This window comes from Saccopteryx leptura, chromosome 9 (assembly GCF_036850995.1).
Source record: "Saccopteryx leptura isolate mSacLep1 chromosome 9, mSacLep1_pri_phased_curated, whole genome shotgun sequence".
NCBI lineage: Eukaryota > Metazoa > Chordata > Mammalia > Chiroptera > Emballonuridae > Saccopteryx > Saccopteryx leptura.
Window position 1 is genome coordinate 19,438,866 of NC_089511.1, and position 20,135 is coordinate 19,459,000.

At 45.2% G+C, this 20,135-nt stretch overlaps 3 protein-coding genes across 4 annotated transcripts in view; 1 reads left to right on the forward strand and 2 right to left on the reverse strand.

The window, feature by feature from the left end:
- Nucleotides 1-3,115: 3,115 nt before the first annotated feature.
- DERPC (DERPC proline and glycine rich nuclear protein) lies at nucleotides 3,116-5,060 on the reverse strand. Its single transcript, XM_066348139.1, has one exon. It carries the CDS (start codon nucleotides 5,058-5,060, stop codon nucleotides 3,240-3,242), a length of 1,821 nt encoding a protein of 606 aa, XP_066204236.1. The 3' UTR covers nucleotides 3,116-3,239.
- On the reverse strand, nucleotides 5,057-11,528 carry CHTF8 (chromosome transmission fidelity factor 8). The gene is made up of 4 exons (XM_066348152.1): nucleotides 11,454-11,528; nucleotides 6,056-6,113; nucleotides 5,677-5,794; nucleotides 5,057-5,281 (listed from the first exon to the last, which is right to left on the reverse strand). The coding sequence occupies exons 2-4, from the start codon at nucleotides 6,076-6,078 to the stop codon at nucleotides 5,057-5,059; spliced, it is 366 nt and encodes a 121-aa protein (XP_066204249.1). The 5' UTR covers nucleotides 6,079-6,113; nucleotides 11,454-11,528.
- A 54-nt stretch (nucleotides 11,529-11,582) lies between these two features.
- Nucleotides 11,583-20,135, forward strand: part of UTP4 (UTP4 small subunit processome component) — a 34,363-nt gene continuing 25,810 nt past the window's right edge. Inside the window, exons 1-5 of one of the 2 annotated variants that reach the window (XM_066348132.1) lie at nucleotides 11,583-11,640; nucleotides 12,769-12,929; nucleotides 16,429-16,620; nucleotides 17,558-17,642; nucleotides 19,989-20,078. In XM_066348132.1, coding sequence (XP_066204229.1) covers nucleotides 12,771-12,929; nucleotides 16,429-16,620; nucleotides 17,558-17,642; nucleotides 19,989-20,078 — 526 coding nt within the window. In that variant the 5' untranslated portion in view covers nucleotides 11,583-11,640; nucleotides 12,769-12,770. Of the gene's footprint in view, nucleotides 11,641-11,742; nucleotides 11,897-12,768; nucleotides 12,930-16,428; nucleotides 16,621-17,557; nucleotides 17,643-19,988; nucleotides 20,079-20,135 lie in introns of those variants that run through there. The other variant, XM_066348133.1, reaches the window with a different exon arrangement.

Genomic DNA, 20,135 nt, shown 5'->3' on the forward strand with positions numbered 1-20,135 from the left:
ATCAAACAAGTTCTATTCAGGGGCAACTTCTGATAGGTGAGCAGTGCCAGCTTATGGGAAGGGGTTCTCTTAGTCCATTTAAACACAACCAGAAGAGGTGGGAGAATTTCTGAAATCTGGTCAGCTAATAATGCCTCCCTCCTCAATCTAGTTATCAATGCAATAAGACTGTGCCTGAGATACAAGGCTCAGAAGCCTGATCTCTGGGCATCAGAAAACAGGGTACTGTGGAATGGTGCTGTATTATGTGATGTACCCCATTCCACATCTCCACATCCCAAGGATGAGCCAAACTAGCAGGGAGTTAGCATTGAACTGCTTTAAGTATACGTAGATAAGAATATTAAAAAGGAAATTTTGCCAGGAGGAACAAAGATCGATGGTGCTAAATTCCACCTGGGAACTGCCTAGATGTCTAGATAACTTTGTCTGATCTTTGCTGGGGAAAGAGAAAATGTCTGGTCATTTTACCAGGGAGATTAAACCCCAAAGTACTAAGGAAGTGAGTATGTTATTTCAACCTGTGTACTCCTAAATTCCTGTCAAATTCAGCTGAGTCCTAAGATAGTCTACTCACTTTGCTTTCAAAGTGACATAGTAATGTGTTCACCTCCTGCTCATCGGATAAGTTCTTCAAGGTGACAAGTGACACAGAGCCTGGACTCTCACAGGCCCCTCTGTAATAGGCAGGCCAGCCCTCAGCACATGGGGGGAAACCTACTAGGAGCCTCTGGTTAAACTAGCTATCATCTTAGAACTGCCTGGGACAGAGTCCTTGGCAGCTGGGTAGCATGCGTGACTTTCAGGCTACAATTCTTGACAATCGTCTCTAATGGAAAGCTTTTCAGTGTTCCCTAAGTGGACCCTCAAATCCAAGCTGGTCATCTTTGAGACTGTCCATTCTCCTCAGTGGCTTTTCCAGGAAATTTTTATAGCCAAGCTGTGGACAGTCACTACTGCATTTGCTGCTTTCCAGAAACTAAACTAGAAGGAATTGATTCCTAAATCCTGAGGTTCTTGCTTTCTCAGGCCACTTGAAGCTGTTTTATTTCTCTCTGCTTTTGGGGAGAATGAGGGAAGGCCATTTTCTAGAGATTGGCAATCTACAAACTATACTTAGCTCTTGGGTTTCAAACCTGGGGTTTTGACTAAGTCTCTGATTTAGGGGTTGCTTGCTCAAGCATGCGCTCTTCAAACGTCCAATCTCAGAGGGTCCAGCTGACCCCCTCAGAAGCAGCACTAAGGCAGAGAAGAGTTGAGGGGGCAAGCCTCTAGTGGCTCAGGTGCTTCCTACAAAGGAACACAGTGTGCTCTGGGCCACAGATTGGAAAATCCTGGTGCTTTCCTTCATCTCCCATGAACTCAACGGTTTTCCAAGTGCACCCAGCACTGGTGCATCACGCAGACCTCAAGTTTCTAATAAGACTGCTGGTTGATGTTGGGCCCAATCCACAAACTCTAGAAGAGGCAGCAGGCATTTGCTAAAGGCAGTTGTTCCAGGCTCTTCCGTGTTTTTCCTGGCCAAGAAGTAAACTATTTTGAGCACCACAATGGAGGAAATCCGGTCAGCCAACTGTAGAACTGACTTCACTAAGGGCTTGTTTTTCTTCAGCTTTTACTTGAAGGTTAATGTAGAATGGGCTCCCAAATGGAAAACCGTTGGCTGTCCTACCATCAGCTGTCTTGCACTGTGGTTATCAACTTTCCTCCTATCAAAAGTAGGCAAGTACAAGTAGTGGGCTCACAACGTTTGACCTCGACTGGTTTTTCTAAGTTATTTTGTACATTTTTCAGCAGTGAAACCAAACTGGGTCTTTAGCTTTATCCCCATTTCTTGCAAGGGAAGAGCCTTTATACAACTGGATACATTTTGTTTTTTTCTCATTGAGAATTTTAAATGTCTTTTGTATTATTTCTACAATAATTTGTAAACATATTTATTTTTACCTGCTTTTTTTTAACTTTTCAGGTCAAGTTTTTTATACTGCACATATTTGTCAAAATAAAGATTCTCACATAATGCTGGTATTTCTGAGCTACTTCCTCCCTCTTTGTACTTAATGAAAGCTAGCTCTTTATTCCAGTTTCAAAAGCAGCACCTGAGCTAGAAATATAGCTGAGGTTAATTTGAGTGTCGTTCAGAAGCAGCATAAGCTGTCACAGTGCCTCTGGACCTCGTGAATCCAGTAGGCCTACCTTGATGACAGCTGTATACTAATGGTGGCTTAACTTTTAATGGAGAGGGTGGGCAGGGTCTTTGGTGAAATTATAGGCAGATGAGTAAGCTAAGGCTAAAAATCAATCTTGCTTCTTCCTTGAGTGGAAGCATTTTATCTGGCAGATAATGCAGATTGTGGCCAAACTGAAACCATGAAAAGCAGTGGGTAAACTTCCTTCCTTGTGGAATAGGTGACAAAATGGTAGTAACATCAGCAGCCCCTCTTACCCCATTTATTAAAGAAACAGTAAGAAAAGATACAATGCAGGAAAAACACCAACCATCCTTTCACATCAGGTTGAACAAAGCACAGTGATTTCTTCCCTTTGCCCCACCCCCCACCCCATCCACATGAGTTTCAATTATGAGGTTCTCTGACTGGGAGTACCAATGGAGAGGGAGTTGGATGAGCAGTGGAGCCTTGAATCTGGCCTCCTCTAAGTCCCAGAGAAGGACGCTGCAGGACCAGTCAAGTGGAAACTGGATTTGGTGGGTCTTTAAGTGGTTGCCCACTTCCCTGTTCTGTGTTCAAGCCCCCAGGGACAGGTATGGCAGTAGAGGATGACCAGGTCCAAGCTGCTGAAGCATGGTCCGTTCACCAATGCAACATTTCTACAGAGCAGTAAGCTGATTCTCCAGTGGTGAGCACAGGGGACTACATATGAATTGGGACTTGCAGGCCAATGTATCCCTGAGGAAAAGTCCACAAGAACAATTCAAGAAACCAGTAAGAAACAAGGGGCAGAAAGCTGTGGGACAAAAGCACAGCAGGCTTCTGGAAGGCTGGAGATCCTTTCTCTCAAGGTTAGGATCATTTCCACCTGCCACAGTCCATGTCCAACAAATAACATTTCACCTTCAATCAAGAAAGAAGCAGAGTTTGAAAAAGATGGTTTATCTGAAATTGAGCCCCAGCTACATACTTCAGACTGTAGCTCCATATCTATCCTTTTACTGAAATACAGCCTTTGCCCAGAACCACAATGCCTGAAAACCAAGGTGGTCCTGGAGAGAAAACTGTTTAAGGGGGTAACATTCCATTTGGGTACATTGCAGCCATTGGACCCCCTGGTCTGGGGAAAGCAGCTGGGTTTGTGCCAGGGAGACTACCCACTCTAGGAAATGGGACTATAGTCTTGCATACAGGGCCATTCATCCTTGGAAAGGAGGCTGGGTTTAGACCCAGGGTCCCAGTTGGCCTTGCAAAGGGAGCGGGGCTTATGCCCATAGGGCCTCCTGGAGAAGAGTTGAGAGGCCCAGGAGCTGACCTGGGGAAAGTAACCTGACCAGGGCCTAACGGACCTGTAGACCTTGGAAAGGTAGCTGGACTTGGGCCCTGTAAGCCAGTGGCTCTTGGGAAGTTAGCTGGGTTGGGTCCTAGTGGCCCAGAGGCTCTTGGGAAAATTGCTGGATTTGAGCCCTGGAGGCCAGCAGACCTCTGGAAGGTAGCTGGGTTTGAAGCCAATGCGCCAGAAGACTGTGAGAAGGCAGCTGGGTTCACTGCCCCTGAACCTGTTCCCCTGGGAAAGGGATTAGCGTTTACCCCCATGGGGCCAGCTGGCCTTGAAAAAGGAGCTGAATTAGGGCCTATGGGGCCAGGAGCCCTTGACATGGGAGATGGGTTTGGCCCTGGAAGGCCAATTCCCCGAGAGCCAAGACCTGGGCTTGGCCCTATGGGGCCTGGTAGTCTTGCTATGGAAGATGGGCTCGTGCCCATGTTTCCAGAACTCTGTGAGAAAGCAGCTGAATTTGCTCCTAAGAGACCTGCTGCTCTCAGAATGGGGGCAAGATCTAGGCCTTGAGGTCCAGCCATTCTTAAATTAAGACCGGATCCTGAGCCCAAGAGACCACCCGCTCTGGTGTCCAGATTAGGACCTGGGCCCAGACCACCTGCCCTTGTATTGGGCCCAAGACCTGGACCTAGGTTGCTTGCTCTTGGATTGGGCCCAAGACCTGGACCTAGGTTGCTTGCTCTTGGATTGGGCCCAAGACCTGGACCTAGGTTGCTTGCTCTTGGATTGGGCCCAAGACCTGGACCTAGGTTGCTTGCTCTTGGATTGGGCCCAAGACCTGGACCTAGGTTGCTTGCTCTTGGATTGGGCCCAAGGCTGGGGCCTGGAAACATACCTGACCTTGGGGCAGGGTTTGCACTTATAAAGCCAGATCTCAGATTGGGATTTGGTCCAGGGCCCAGGCCAATGGGCCTAGTATTGGGAGGACCATTCCCAGATGTCAACAGGACACCTGTTCTCAGGTTGGGTCCAGACCCAGGGCCCATGGGGCCGCCGCTTCTGGAATCAGGACCTGTTCCCAGGAGACCACCTGCCCTTGAATTAGACATCGGACCTGGCCCTGGGAGACTCCCTAACCTTGAATTAGACATCGCCCCTGGCCCTGGGAGACTCCCTAACCTTGGGTTAGACAGAGGCCCTGGGCCTGGAAGAGCGCCTGCTCTAGGGTTTAGAGCTGGCCCTGGGCCTGGGCCCAAGAGACCACCTGGCCTTGGGAAAGAAACTGCACCTGCGCCAGAGGGATTCATTCCCCTTGGAAAAGAAGCCATGCTTGGGTCGCGAGCACCAGCAGAGAAATGTGCCGGATTTGAAGCCAATGAGCCTGATGAAGCTGGAAAAGGAGAAGGGTTCCTTGGAAATGGGGCCAGATTTCCACCAAGTGAACCAGTTGCCATAAGGAAGGAATCTGAGATCATGCCCAGTGGGTGGCCTGTATTTAAAACAGGACCCCCCTGTGGTCCCATGGAACTGTCCAGCCGTCCTCGAGGTGGCAGTGGAGCACGAGTCCAAGGAGTTGGCCGCTCCCTAGGGAAAATCCGGGGTTCTTTCATACTTTCTTGGGGACGTTGGTGATAATGGGCTTGGGGCGAGTTTTGAAAAGAATCTTGTTTTTGATGAGTGCTGTCACCAGGTACCGGGTGCCAGTCTCACAGCCAAGCTCATCAGAGTCCTGCTCCCCAGAAGTGTGTTTAACAAGGACCGCAAAAGGTTTCTCCAGGTGGATGATTTTCCCATACAGGATATGATGCCCCACGATCAGCACAGGGATTCCCTTTGGCAGAACAAGAACAAGATGCCTGAGGTTCAGGACAAGATCATAACACTCAGCTGCTTCCTAGATATGCTCCTGGCAGACAATACTGGCAACCTGCACTCCCTGGGCTGGCTCTTGCATTGCTGAGCATACACAGTGGACAGCCCACCCTCGTGCCCTTTTTTGCCCAGGTAAGAGAATTTTCACTTTTAGAACTATGACCTTTCAAGGTTCCCAAAGCTAAATTTCCCTGCGACTAGAGACCGAGGGGGAGAACAGACAGACAGCTTAGTAGATTAGCTCAACCTTGAATAACAAACCTTAGGGTAGTCCTCACTCTGGGTCCTGGGAGCACCACCGTGGTGTAGCTCACTTTACTGAGGCATTAGGCAGGGAAAGAAAAGCCCCCTCACCTCAGTGGTGTAATGTAGGTCTCCCAGGAGGTTTCCAGCTAATCCAGTGCTGTAGCGAGCCTCGATCTCCCCCTGTAGCTCCATCAGCACCCATTCTGCCAGGTCTCCAGACCCAGGACTGCAAGCAAAGGGCTGGCGGTTACAATATTTTTGAGGGGTGAAGGATGAATAGTGTCCTACACCACCATTCAAGGCCCAAAGGAACTCTTTGTTGAGCACAAATTCTTGGGAAACTGGGCAGTGCTATGCAATTGAACTAGAGATTGAAATGCAAGGGTTTGTTCAAGATGCACCTGAGGACCCCGGTTCTTCCAAGAGAATATCAAATCTATATAGCCCTAAGCACTCAAGCTAAATTAAAAAGTCAAAATGTACTCACCTGGAAATAATAATTTGCACCATGAGCCTTCTGTCTTTAAAAAGCAATGGAAAATAAGCTGAAGAAGAAAAAAAAAAGATTTAGAATAATAACAATAGCTAATGTTTTCCATTACTTTGTATTAGCCACTTAGTGTTTTAGATATGCTTTATTTCACTTCTCTAACAATTGTATAAGGTATAAACTTAAAAAAAAATTGGTGTACATATAAGATTGCTTAAGATCACCAAAGGTCAACTACAGTGTGAACAGTTAAGATACCACAATTGGGTTCAATGTCACATAGCTATCAAAGTATTAGAACCCAAGAAATGCTGCACAGCCCACACTCTTGACCACTATGCTAATAACTTGCCTTTTCCAGGACATTTTAAAAAACTAATTCTTTCATATTTTACTTTTCCTTGGTGATGATATAAACTTCTGTCTACCATTTTGGCTATCTGATATTTCAAGGTTCAAAGAACCTCCTCTAACTAAAAGCCCTGAGAATCAAAAAGTCCTTCAGACAACTTTGGTAAACGGTAAGCTGATTTCTGGCAGGGCTCTCATCAAATGCTTTGATTACCTCTCACTTAAATTACTAAAACACCCTGATGCTTATCAACTCTTATTTTATACAACAGCACCACCTGGTGGCAAGTTCATGGTACTCTACAAGAATGGGTCAAAATGGGACATTTTTGCCTGAAACTGGCTTCATTTGTACTTGTCTTTCTGGGAAGGACAGATTCGTGGGTGTTGAGGGCATGGTAGATGTAAACTACAGCTGCTGTATAAGTGTTTCCAATGAATAGATGGAGCTTAGTGGAAAGTTATTAGTCCAGTGCTTACCAATATAGTTGAGCAAATTAATAGGTATTATAATGGTGCTCAAGCTCGGCAAATACATTAGGTTTCTTTAGTGATCTGATAATCTTTATTTTGGATCTAGAGGGAAAAGTATACTGCCAGCAAACAGACAGCAAAAATCTCTATTCTTGAGCACCAAACTTTGGGAGCATGAGGTTGGTCAAATCAGTGGACTTCAAATTCCAATATAAATGGCAGTTCGTATTTATAGGATTTTTACTATGAATTAGATGCTGTGCATATATATGGGTGGCACCTCAATCATTGTTACCGCTCTGAGACAGGTTCTTAATACCTAGTTTGTAGAAAACACTACTGAGAGATAACACTTGCTTCTATGTGGTAGGGCCAGACCAAGAACCTCAGCCATTTTGACTTTATCTACATTCATAATGACTACCCAATTCTGTCCTCCCAAAGGAGAAAAGCAAGTGCCAGGAAGAATGAAAAGGTATCTGGCAGGCACTGCACATACCCAAGTGCTGGTCAGAAGGGCAACAGGGAGCCAAGAAGGCATCCTCAAATAAGCTAGACTTTTGGAAGCAGCCCTGGTGTGGGACCACTTAAGAACAAGTACTACACTAGCTCAGGAGGGCAGAGGTATTCTGATAAATTAAGAAAGCCCTAATCAAAAGAACCACCAAAAGTACCTTAAAAATTCTTCCAAGATCTCTTGAAAGAAAAAGGATAACAATTTAAAAGTTTGGACTGGAATCAGGATAATCTGGGTGGGATATACCTTGTCATTTGATTTCTCTGTTTTGAAGTTAATTACTATGAAAATGATTAAAAACCTGAAAAATCTAAGTGCCACCACAATTTCTAAGAAAAAAAGAAACATCCAAGCAGAGCATCATTTTGCCTGACCAGGCAGTGGAGCAGTGGATAGAGCGTCGAACTGGGATGCAGAGAACCCAGGTTCGAGACTCCGAGGTCGCCAGCTTGAGCGCGGGCTCATCTGGTTTGAGCAAAAAGCCCACCAGCTTGAACCCAAGGTTGCTGGCTCCAGCAAGGGGCTACTCGGTCTGCTGAAGGCCCGCGGTCAAGGCACATATGAGAAAGCAATCAATGAACAACTAAGGTGTTGCAATGGGCAACGAAAAACTAATGATTGATGCGTCTCATCTCTCTCCGTTTCTGTCCGTCTGTCCCTGTCTATCCCTCTCTCTGACTCACTCTGTCTCTGTAAAAAAAAACCCCAAAAAAACCCAAACAAACAAACCAAGCAGAGCATCATTTTTACAATGCAAAAAGCTTCATTTCTTACATAAACTTTTCTGAACAACCTGGATTCTTTTGGTTCTGAAATGAAAACAATCCTATGTTGTAAGCACTGTCTTCTCACTTTCATTTTACAGATGAGAAAAACAGGCTTAAAGAAGCTAAAGGTCATGTAACTGGTCACAAAGTGGTAGAGCTGGGATGTGAAGGCTAAGGTCTCTCTTACAAGTCCCCTTAGAGATCCTTCTCCTACAGTACATCTATATTACCAAATTCTACATAAGCGCCTTGCCTGACCAGGCAGTGGCACAGTGGACAGGGTGTCAGAATGGGATGCGGAGGACCCAGGTTCGAGACCCCGTGGTTGCCAGTTTGAGCGTGGGCTCATCGGGTTTGAGCAAAAAGCTCGCCAGCTTGAGCCCAAGGTCGCTGGCTTGAGCAAGGGGTTACTTGGTCTGCTGTAGCCCGCTGGTCAAGGCACATATGAGAAATCAGTGAACAACTAAGGAACTACAACGAAGAATTGATGTTTATCATCTCTCTCCCTTCCTGTCTGTCCCTATCTATCCCTCTCTCTGAAAAAAAAAAAAAAAAAAGAAATAAAAAGTGTGTAAATTCTACTCAAGCACCTTAAAATATCCAATCATCTGAATCCTAGTATATCTTTACTTGCAACAGTTGCCCTTCAGCAACTGTTCTAAGAGCCAAAGAATCATATTTATTTCTTGCAACAGTTGCCTTTAGGGAAAGTAGATAGGTATACTGTACAGATTGTGTCTAGAACTCTGATTGCTTTATAATATTAGCCTTTCTTAGAGCATCTCTTACAAAATGGCAAGTAACATGCAGATTTTATAACCTGCCACCAAAGTAGCTATTACATCTGTAGGGCAGTTAAAAAAAGAATAAACCTGTTTATTATCATATAATTAACTACAGAGAACATTCTTTGACACTGATTTATTATAATCTCTGACAAAATGTAATTATCTCATCGTTTGGTTTCTGAATTGTTAAAAAATTACTGTCTTAAAGGACAGCCTGAACAATGATCTTCATAATGCTGCCTCCCAAATAAAATGTGGCAGAATGTATGCCTCACACACACACACCTGAACAGTACAGCTTTTACTGAAAGGAGCCTTGACTCAATGGTTTAACTTAACTACAAATAATTAAAATTTTTTAGAGCTAAACAATGCTTTATAAATTGTTTTCATTAGAACCTTTTAATTCTTGTATTTTAAGCTTTTTAAGGAAAGGGGGAAAAGGCTTTAATTTGTTCTAGGCCAACAGTTAGCATTTACTGATCTCTTATTTGGTCCCAGAGACAATTCTTGTGTTTAGGGATAGAAGGAGATAAATCATCAAATGTGGACTCTGATTATGCCACTTATTCTACATGTGATGGGGGTAATTTAACCCCAATTCAGTTCCCCACCAATAAACCAGGCATACATAAGAACCTATCTCAGAGTTGTGAGAAATGAGGTTATTAAAGTCCTCAGCACAGTGCCTAACACATGGTAATCCTTTAGATTCAAGTTATTGATTACCTAGGAACATGGCTTTTTCTTAGCATAGAATGTCTTAGTATATATTACACTATGTAATTATTATTTTAAGAGTGGAGTAAAACATTCTATAGAAGCAGGAGGTCATTAAAATAAAATCAAGTTTACACAGTGGGAGAAAAATTCAAACATGATAGGGTTCACCAAACTGCTTCAGGGATTAAGTTCAGGAAGGTTCTTTCTTCTGAATACGTATAAGGACTACTTCTCTGTGTGCCTTTCCACCAACTGAACAATTCAAGAAGTTTCATATACAAATGAACGCAGATGATTTTTATTAGCAGTGTTACTGTGATTTTGTGACTGAAGGGGATGATCTAAAAGGGATCTTGTCTGTGGACAGCCTTATATCAAGTTCTAAACTCCTGTTTCTCAATGAGAAGCTTGCTCCCCCCAAAAAGGGGCTATGGAGGGTGGGTGGAACTGAATGCTTCCAAACTTTTCATTAGTGAAGAGTGTGTTCAAAAACGTGTGTGGATACTATGCATACACTTTGTACTTTCCCATCACATTTTAGGATTCCCATGATGGAGGGAATCAATTACTGGCATTTGTAGACAATAAGTAGAAAAGATGACTTCAGTCGACCTGAGTTACTCGTTTTCTCCATCTTCTGCTACTCTGCAGTCCCTCTTAATCCTCCCCAAAGCCCCTTCCCTTTTAACCTCGCTTGAGGTCTCCCTTTTAGACTCTCCTCCCACCAGCCCCCCCCCCCCTCTTCTCCATCCATTACCCCGTCCCCTTCCCTTTCCGCAGCAGTCTGGGCCACAAACACTTCCTATTTCTAGTCTCAACCACTTTCTGGGACTTTTCAATCCGCTTCCCCTCTGTTAACGAATCCCCCCCCCCCCCAATTACCCTGACTTTGCTGGGACCTCTTACCGAGCTGTTTAACCCTTTCTACTAATTCCGAAGGAAATGATTTTTTTTACACTACCTTACTCCACACCCCCTCCCCAATGATCTCCCAAACCATTCACCCTCCCAAAAGATTACACTATAACGTCTTCTATTACCCTCATTCTCCCCCTAAATTCTGAAATGCTCCGTTCCTCCAGGACCCCACCCACTTTTCTCCCGTCTCACTCCGCCCACAAAGGAGCCAGGATCTCTTTCCAGCCTATCTCTTCCTTCCAACCACCCTCCACCATCACCTCTCCCAGTATCCTATCCCCCGCCCCCATTTAAAATGTCGCCTCAAACATACCTCACAATCCTACCCCCCCCCCAGTCCCCTTTCTGATATTCCCGCTACGTCTCGGGTTCCAGTTCTATCCCGCTCTCGCAAGACTCGCGTGTTGGGCTCCCTCCGCACTGGGAAAGAGCCCTTTCCCGCACATACCTGGAGGATCTGGCCCGCGCCGCCCCCTCCTCCGTCCTCCGCCCGCGCTCGGCCACCCTTTCCGCCCTCTCCTCTCCTCTCCGCTCCGCCCAGCTCGCTCCCTTCCTTCCCTCCGCCTTCCGCCTCCACACCGCTCCCTTCCCCCACAATTCCCGGCCTTCCTACCCCAAGGCCCCCGTTTCGCCCCCACCTCTCCGTGGCCGTGGCCCTCCCCGCTCCCCTCCCCCTCCCCGAATTCCCCTCCCCCGCTCGCCGCTCCCCGCCCCTCGGCTCGCCATTCTTCTCCTCAAGCCTCCCGCGCCCGCCCGGCCCCAGCTACCTAGCTTCTCGTGCCCTCGCACCCTCGCGGCCATCCCCAGCTCGGCAGTAGCTCCCCGCGCCTCCCGCACCCCCCCACCCGCGGCCTGACCTGCAATGGCGGCCGCCGAGCGCGGCGCCGCGCGGCCAACGGGCGAGAACCGAACCTCCCGCCGCCGTCGCCGCCGCCGCGAGCACTGCCTGCGCACTTCCGGCCTTGCGCCGCGAGCACTTCCGGGGCAGAGCACGCGAGCGCGCGCACGTGGGGCCGGGCGGAGAGAAGCGATCGCCCATCGCGGGTGAGTTAGGGAAGGGGTGTGGGAAGCGGCTGCAAGAGAGGGCAGTTCAAGGGGGTGCGGCCTGCCCTTGATCTAAGCCCGGTGGAGCTCAACGGTTCCTTGGGTCGAGGGCAGGTGGGGGCTGCTCTGTAGCTTCCCGGAGATGAAAGGGGCGGTGGAGACTTCGCGCGCGCTTCAGCCGCTCTCTTAGTCGGGCCGGGCCCAACACATCTTTTCTGCCCTCGGGTTGCTAACCTTGAAGAGAGACCAGTGAGGGGTAAACCAGACCCGGCCCTCTACCCTTGCCGAGAGCGTATGTTGGCGGCGGGGGTGGGGTGGGAGGGGTAGTTGACAGATACCAGACCAAGTCTTATCGTTTCCCCCTTGAAGAGCTCCTGGCTCTGCCTGCTCCGTCAACCCCACCTTCACGACCATAGTTTTGAGTCTGTGATTTGCAAACTTAGCATGCAGTAGAGTTAGGGAGAAGTGCTTTCTAAACTGCAGATTCCTGGTGTCTGTCCCCCACCCCCAGAAATCGGCATTCTGGAACAATGGACTAAGACCCGGAATCTAACATTTTTAAAAACCACTTTTTCGAGCTGATTTTGATGCAGTTCTGCAGACCTGGCATTGAGAGACTGATTTAAGCTGTCAGTATTTCTTGCCTCTTTCGAGTTACTGTGTTGTTTTCTCTTCACTCTACAAGAAACCTCAAATCCTAAATAGAAAAGACTTTAGTTCTGCCTGGGATACAACTGTTCAGCTCCATATGTCTCCCTTGGTTCAAGTGCACGCTCCCATTAAAGAATGAAATTACGTTTAAACTTTTGCTCTGTGATCAAATTTCAGATTCTAGCTCCTCTTTCCCATATTACTTTCTTCAGGCAGTTGTCAGGATTGTTAGAAGTCTGGGTGATGCTCTAGTCTATATGTTGACCTTTTAATTTTTTTTGCAAAGAATTGTGAGCTACTGGAGGTTGTTTGATAGATTCTTGTGGGGTGCATGAAAATATCATTAGATACTTAGAAATGAACCTCAGTGAGATATAGTTGGAGTGTTCCATCCAGATCAGTGACATTAAGGAACAATACACATGACATTCTACAGTTAACAGCGAACAAAAATGACCCTTTTTTTCTCTTCCCTAGGAATGGGTGAATTTAATGTCCATCGAGTTCGTTTCTTTAATTATGTTCCATCAGGGATCCGCTGTGTGGCTTACAATAACCAGTCAAACAGACTGGCTGTTTCAAGAACAGATGGCACTGTGGAAATTTATAACTTGTCAGCAAACTACTTTCAGGAGAAAGTAAGTCATTGAGAAGCCTAATTTGGTGTTTCTGATGTTAATTTTCTTGTTAAGTTCAATTCTACAAAAACTCTTATGTCATAGTTAGAGATCAAATGAAAGTGACTTTCTGTATCTTCTGTGGAGTTGTTTTGAACTGTAGCATGTGATTTCTTGTCTGACTGATAAGAGAAGTTCAGGGTTTACATCTGTGTGATATTGGTTAGAAATATCCTGCCTGGGAATTGTGGCAGTTCACATTCATTTGGAAACTGAGGTTTGCCAGTTTTGGGCACGAGAATGGAAATTGTCAAGACTATTGCTTTGTATCAGCCTCCACACCATTGCATCTTTAATAAGGTGGTATTTCTTGCTGGGGGTGTCAGTACCAATTTCATTGTCAGTTCAGAAAAATTGATGGAACATTTTTCTTTTTTTTTTTTTTTCTGAAGCTGGAAACAGGGAGAGACAGTCAGAGAGACTCCCGCATGCGCCCGACCGGGATCCACCCGGCACGCCCACCATGGGGCGACGCTCTGCCCACCAGGGGGCGATGCTCTGACCATCCTGGGCGTCGCCATGTTGCGACCAGAGCCACTCTAGCGCCTGAGGCAGAGGCCACAGAGCCATCCCCAGCGCCCAGGCCATCTTTGCTCCAATGGAGCCTTGGCTGCGGGAGGGGAAGAGAGAGACAGAGAGGAAAGCGCGGGGGAGGGGTGGAGAAGCAAGTGGGCGCTTCTCCTGTGTGCCCTGGCCGGGAGTCGAACCGGGGTCCTCCGCACGCTAGGCCGATGCTCTACCGCTGAGCCAACCGGCCAGGGCTGGAACATTTTAATATCAGAAATGTTGGTGATGTGATAGCAGATAGGTGGATTTCTAAGTTCGTCTGAGAGAATGTAGACTTCCATGCCTATATTTGGGAGTAAAGGAGATTTTAAAGGAGGTAAAATACCATTTGGATGTATGTAGCTGGCTATTACAGCAGCATTTTTTTTTCCCCCAAAGGCACTGATTACTGGTTTCAGGTGCAACATCTAATTCAATTCACATTTATTGAGTGTCTTACATGCACTGGGCACCATGATGTAAATGGATAGATGAGTAAATGAATGAATTCATTTCAAAACTTTTATGGAATGAAGGCACTCTGTAAAAGTTTCTAAATGAATGAATGGCAAGTACCATTCTAGGCATCAAAATAAATGTTAGAGGCTCTACCCCCAAGGAGCTCAAAGTCCTCTGAGGAAAAGATGAGTATACAGTTTCTAAACACTGTCATAAATTTTACATAAAGCTAAGCCCAGGCCTAGAATATTATTGGAGAGATGCCTTACTCTGGTGAGGTAAGTTTAGGAATCTAGGAAAGGGATGACTTACTGAGCTGACCCCTGAAGAACTAATAGGAGTTAAAAAATTACCAGTCAACACAGTTGGCTCACGTTCTGTAGTGTGAAAAATGTGCTATAGTGCATGCTTGTACCTTGTGTTTTTCTTGTCATTTTTGAAAGCTAATTATGTAATAGTTTGTATATTTGTTTAATGTCTGCCTTTCCCACTGAACTTCAAATTTTATGAAAACAGGGACCTTGGCAGTGATGTTCATGACTCAATTCCCAGCATTGCATTTAGCAAGTGTCTAGTACAAAGCCAGTGCTGAGTTAATATTTGTTGAATGAATTAAATCAACCCTTCCTTCCTTCCTTCCTTCCTTCCTTCCTTCCTTCCTTCCTAACCTCCCTCCCTCCCTCCCTCCCTTCCTTCCTTTCTTCCTTCCTCAATATTTTATTTATTGATTTTACAGAGAGAGGAGAGAGGGGCAGGGGAGTGAGAAGTATCAACTCATAGCTGCTTCACTCTTTAGTTGTTCATTGCTTGTTATACATGCCTTGACCAAGACAAGCCCAGGGCTTTGAGCCTGTGACCTCAGTATTCCAGGTTGATGCTTTATGTACTGGGCCACCAGAGGCCGAGCTTAAGCCAGCCATTTCTAACTTAGTATTTCTTATTCTCTCTGTATTTTTCAACAATTAATTCATTTAGTCTTCTGCATTCTTCATATTCCTTATTATTTAAGATTGCTAAACTCTGTTAATCACTCTCAGAAAAGAAAAACTGATATCCCTTAGAGCAGAGGTCTCAAACTCGCGGGCCGCATGCGGCCCGCTGAACAATTTTTTGCGGCCGGCAGACTAATCCACGAACTACAGTTTCTGGTCGTTTTGTGACACTGAAAAGTGTTGCGTAACAGTTGCCTTTTGTAGACCTAGTGCTGCTGGCCAAACGGCTGTGATCTTGCTCTGCGGCCCACATGCTGAGTTGAGTTTGAGACCCCTGCCTTAGAGTGAAAAGAATAGGGACTAGGAATAGGTAGAATAAAATGCTTTTTATAGGTATGAAACTTTTTGAGTGCTAAGGAAGCACTTAGAAATATGAGATTTGAATGAAAAGCTGGAGTGAGCTTCATTAGTTTATCTTAGTTTTGTTTTTTAAATAGCTTTTACATGTAAAATTGACACAATAAGCAGCATGTATTTAAAGTACACTGCTCACAAAAATGAGGGGATCAGGGAACATGCAGATCCTCCAGTCTTTCAGTCTTTTGTACAGTTCATTTTCACCAATGAAATAAAAGTTGGTTTTGCATTTCATTTGCATAATCGGATAACTTTCTTTGACTTGTTTGCTTTTCTGATGTTCTTGTTTAATAAAAAGAAATCAAATGCTTCTTTTTTATTGCTTCATAGTCATTTTGAAATATCCCCTAATTTTTGTGAGCAGTATATATACTCTGATAACTTTTGACATGTATATACCTTTGAAATTATCACCCAATCAAGATAGTTGCATTGATTTTTTTTTTTTTTTGGGGGGGGGTATTTTTCTGAAGCTGGAAACGGGGAGAGACAGTCAGACAGACTCCCCATGCGCCCGACCAGGATCCACCCGGCACGCCAACCAGGGGCGATGCTCTGCCCACCAGGGGGCGTCGGTCTGCCGCGACCAGAGCCACTCTAGCGCCTGGGGCAGAGGCCAAGGAGCCATTCCCAGCGCCCGGGCCATCTTTGCTCCAATGGAGCCTTGGCTGCGGGACGGGGGGAAGAGAGAGACAGAGAGGAAGGGGGGGGTGGAGAAGCAAATGGGCACCTCTCCTGTGTGCCCTGGCCGGGAATCGAACCCGGGTCCCCCACACGCCAGGCCGACGCTCTACCGCTGAGCCAACCGGCCAGGGCCGCATTGATTTTTTTTTTAAGTTAGCTACATCAAATGCATTTGGATAGAAACTTTATTCTACTGAAAAGGTTTTGCAGAACAGATCTTAGTAAAAGAAACAACACCAACTGAAGAAGTAACTAAAATGTGAACCTGGAAAAAATGAAAATGTTAATAGGTATGATCTTCTGATCGCACAAAACCCCTCAGTAGTTACTTCAAGGGAAGTGTTTTCTTTTTTACCATGTTGCTTGTGGCCACTCAGTGCTGGTAGCTGATGATGGGTTAAGAAGTTTTGGTGTTTCTATAGTTTTTCCCAGGTCATGAGTCTCGAGCTACAGAAGCTCTGTGTTGGGCAAAAGGACAGCGACTCTTTAGTGCTGGACTCAACGGCGAGATTATCGAGTATGATTTGCAGGCATTAAACATCAAGTATTCGGTGGATGCCTTTGGAGGACCCATTTGGAGCATGGCTGCCAGCCCCAGTGGCTCTCAACTTTTGGTTAGTAAGCAGCTATTGGTAATTTAAACCAAAATTTCTTTTGTGCCCACTTAAATTTCTTCCCTGTGTTTATGGGCAGGCAGAGTAAAATTATATTATGACATATAGCAACTCTAATCTGAGCTAGATCCCCAGTATAAGATTGGAGTTGATATTGGAAATTAAAAATCCCTTGTCCTTTTGCATGCTTTCTGTTTCTGCTTTGGACCTCGTTTATTCATTTATGAAATAAGAGGGTTAGTTTGGTTTCCCAAACTTTGTTCTCTGGAATTGGGAGCTGTTGAGACTTTTTTATTTTGTTGTGCTTTGTGTTTATAATAAATTATTTCAGAATACAGCATATTAAATCCTTTTGTAGATTCACAGTGTACTAATGTATATTTCAAGTTCTGAGGACCTTCCACCAGTTAACTTGTGCGCCTAAGTTTCACCACAGTGTTTCTCAAAATTGTTTCAGCGCAGACTGAGGAGGCTATCGCCCCCCACACATACCGTTAACATTAGAGTGGGTGCTTTCAGAAATTAATTTTCCCATCAGTAACATTAGAATGAATGTTTTCAGAGATTTAATTTTCTGTGATAAGACTGAGTCTCTTTTGCACTGATCTATACAACATCTCGATAAGTCTCTGTTTTGGTTATATAATTATAGGTCTTTTATGTAGGCCACGGGTCTCTAGCAGAGGTGCGCTGTAAATCCTACTTCTATGTCTTGTCCTGGGATTGGGCCACTAATTAGCCTGCTTTCTCATTAGGACACGAAGGCTCCCAAGAATACACTATCAATTTCTTGATACCAGTACTTTTTTTCTCTCACCAACTATTGTTCAGAGCAAGTGATCACATTAGGGAAGAAATGTATGTATTTGTAAATATATATTTAGTTAAAAATAGAAATGCTTATCTTCTCTATTTTTTACCTCCTTTCCCCTAATAGGTTGGTTGTGAAGATGGATCTGTGAAACTATTTCAAATTTTCCCAGACAAAATCCAGTTTGAAAGAAATTTTGATCCACAGAAAAGTAAGGGTCATTTCTGATGGGGCAGTGCATAGTCTTAAGTAGTTATGTTTCTGTGCCACTGGGATGGGATATTTTCCCATGGGTCCAGGTAATATTTTTATCTAAATGCTAACTTGATCTGAATACAGGTTATGTGCCAGAAGCCATTTCTAGCTTAGGCTTTCTCCATTGTAAAGCATAATTGTAATTGCCTGGTTGAGTTGTAATATGAAAAACTAGAAATACAAAATAGGGAAGCTAGAGTTTCTGTGTAAATTGATTTGTTAGTTCTCACTTATTTTTGTGATGTTTTAACAAAGGTGCATAAAGTCTGGAAAGCAGAATTTCCATTTTAGGAGCTGTGGTTCTTAATCCTCCTAACGCATTCAGATGGAATAGAGGAATTCTGTAAATAATTGCCCATGCTTGGGCTTCGCCTGGACCATTGACACTGACCTCTAGAGCAAGGTTTGGCAAACTGTCTCTGTAAAGACACAAGGTAGTAAATATTTTAGGTTCTGCAGGCTGAACAGTTTCTGCCAACTCTGTTATAGCACAAAAGTAGCCATAGGTGATACTTAAAAAAAAATGGGCCTGGCCATGCTCCCACAGAACTGTATTTTTATTTTTATTTATCCCCTCCCCTCCCCTCCACTTCCCTTCTTCCCTTCCTTCTGTGAGAGGAGACGCTCTGAATGGGATCCACCCGGGGTCGTCTAGGGCCCATATGGTGCTATCCTCAGTGCCCAAGGCTGATGCTTGAACCAATCAAGCCACTGGCTGCAAAAAAAGAAGAAAGAGGAGGAGAGGGAAGGGAGAGAGAAGCAGATGGTCACTTCTCATGTGTGCCCTGACTAGGGATCGAACCCAGACGTCTGCATGCCCAGCTAATGCTCGATCCCTTGAACAACCCAGCCAGGGCCAAAACTGTATTTTTCAAAAGGAGGGAACAGATCTGATGTGGCCTTAGGGCTATAGTTTGCTGAAATGTCTCATATATTTTCCATGTCCATTACTAATATTTATCCTCTGCTACTCAGATTCATAATTTGGTTTTTAATACCTTTTTTTTTAATTAAATTAGGAAGAGAAAGAGATGAGAAGCATCAACTCATAGTTAAGGCACCTTAGTTGTTCATTGATTGCTTTCTCATTTGTGCCTTGACCGGGGGCTCCAGCCAAGCCAGTGACCCCTTGCTCAAGCCAGTGACTTTGGAGTTTCAAACCTGGGTCCTCAGTGTCTCAGGCCAAAGCTCTATCCACTGTACCACTGCCTGGTCAGGTTGGAGTGACCTTTTTTTTTTAATTACAAAGGTGGTACACCTCTTGTTAAAAATTTCATACATTTAGGCCCTGGCCGGTTGGCTCAGCAGTAGAGCGTCAGCCTGGCGTGCGGGGGACCCGGGTTCGATTTCCGGACAGGGCACATAGGAGAAGCGCCCATTTGCTTCACCACCCCCCCTCTCCTTCCTCTCTGTCTCTCTCTTCCCTTCCCACAGCCAAGGCTCCATTAGAGCAAAGATGGCCCGGGCGCTGGGGATGGCTCCTTGGCCTCTGCCCCAGGTGCTAGAGTGGCTCTGGTCGCAGCAGAGCGACGCCCCAGAGGGGCAGAGCATCACCCCCTGGTGGGCAGAGCGTCACCCCTGGTGGGCGTGCTGGGTGGATCCCGGTCGGGCGCATGTGGGAGTCTGTCTGACTGTCTCTCCCCATTTCCAGCTTCAAAGATAAAAAAAAAAAAAAAATTTCATACATTTAGCCAGTATAAAAGAGAAAACAAGTATATCGTTCCACTATATAGACAACATTTTGGGATTAATCTTCCAGACTTTTTTGTCTATTCATATAAACTACTGCACAGGAGTACTTGTACCTGTTTTCAGCTTTTTTTCACTTGTGACATCACAGACATCTGTCTGTCAGTCATGCCATTTTGCATGGCATTGCTTTGGGTAATTTTTTTTTTTTACTACAACCAGTGGTGCAGTGAATATTTTTATGCACATATTTTTGGGGCACTCATGCAAGTATTTCTCTTTGGTTAATTCTCAGTGCAATTACTGGGTCAAATAATGCACATTTACATTTTGTTAGGTTACTAACAGATTACCGTCAAAAGGTTATGCTTTATTACTTACACTCCCATCAATCATTTATACATTACTAAAGTTAGTATCGAATACTTCATTATGGATCCCAGGGCAGAGTTGTGCCTCATCTGCTGTAAAACAGTTCTCACAGGAGTGCAGTGGTGAGAGGTGTTAGAGGTGGGACTGTAGAACACCAGCCCTGTAGATAACTGTGGAAGGAGAACTCAGTTACCCTTGGCTGGCTATTTATGTGTATGTCACCTTTTGTTCACCTTCCAAGGTCGCATCCTGAGTCTCAGCTGGCATCCCTCTGGCACCCACATTGCAGCTGGCTCCATAGACTACATTAGCGTGTTTGATGTCAAATCAGGTGACTGTTTTTCTCAGTTCATTTGGGTCGTGGGTCTTGTTTGTCAGATTCACATTT

Bases quoted from the DNA above. Each gene is read 5' to 3' on its own strand.
- DERPC (XM_066348139.1), bottom strand. From the start codon at position 5,060: ATGAAAGAACCCCGGATTTTCCCTAGGGAGCGGCCAACTCCTTGGACT.
- CHTF8 (XM_066348152.1), bottom strand. From the start codon at position 6,078: ATGGTGCAAATTATTATTTCCAG. The intron at 5,795-6,055 runs GTGAGTACATTT...CTTTGCTTGCAG, and splicing joins GTGCAAATTATTATTTCCAG to TCCTGGGTCTGGAGACCTGG. The intron at 5,282-5,676 runs GTGAGGGGGCTT...GTTCTGCCAAAG, and splicing joins ACCTACATTACACCACTGAG to GGAATCCCTGTGCTGATCGT.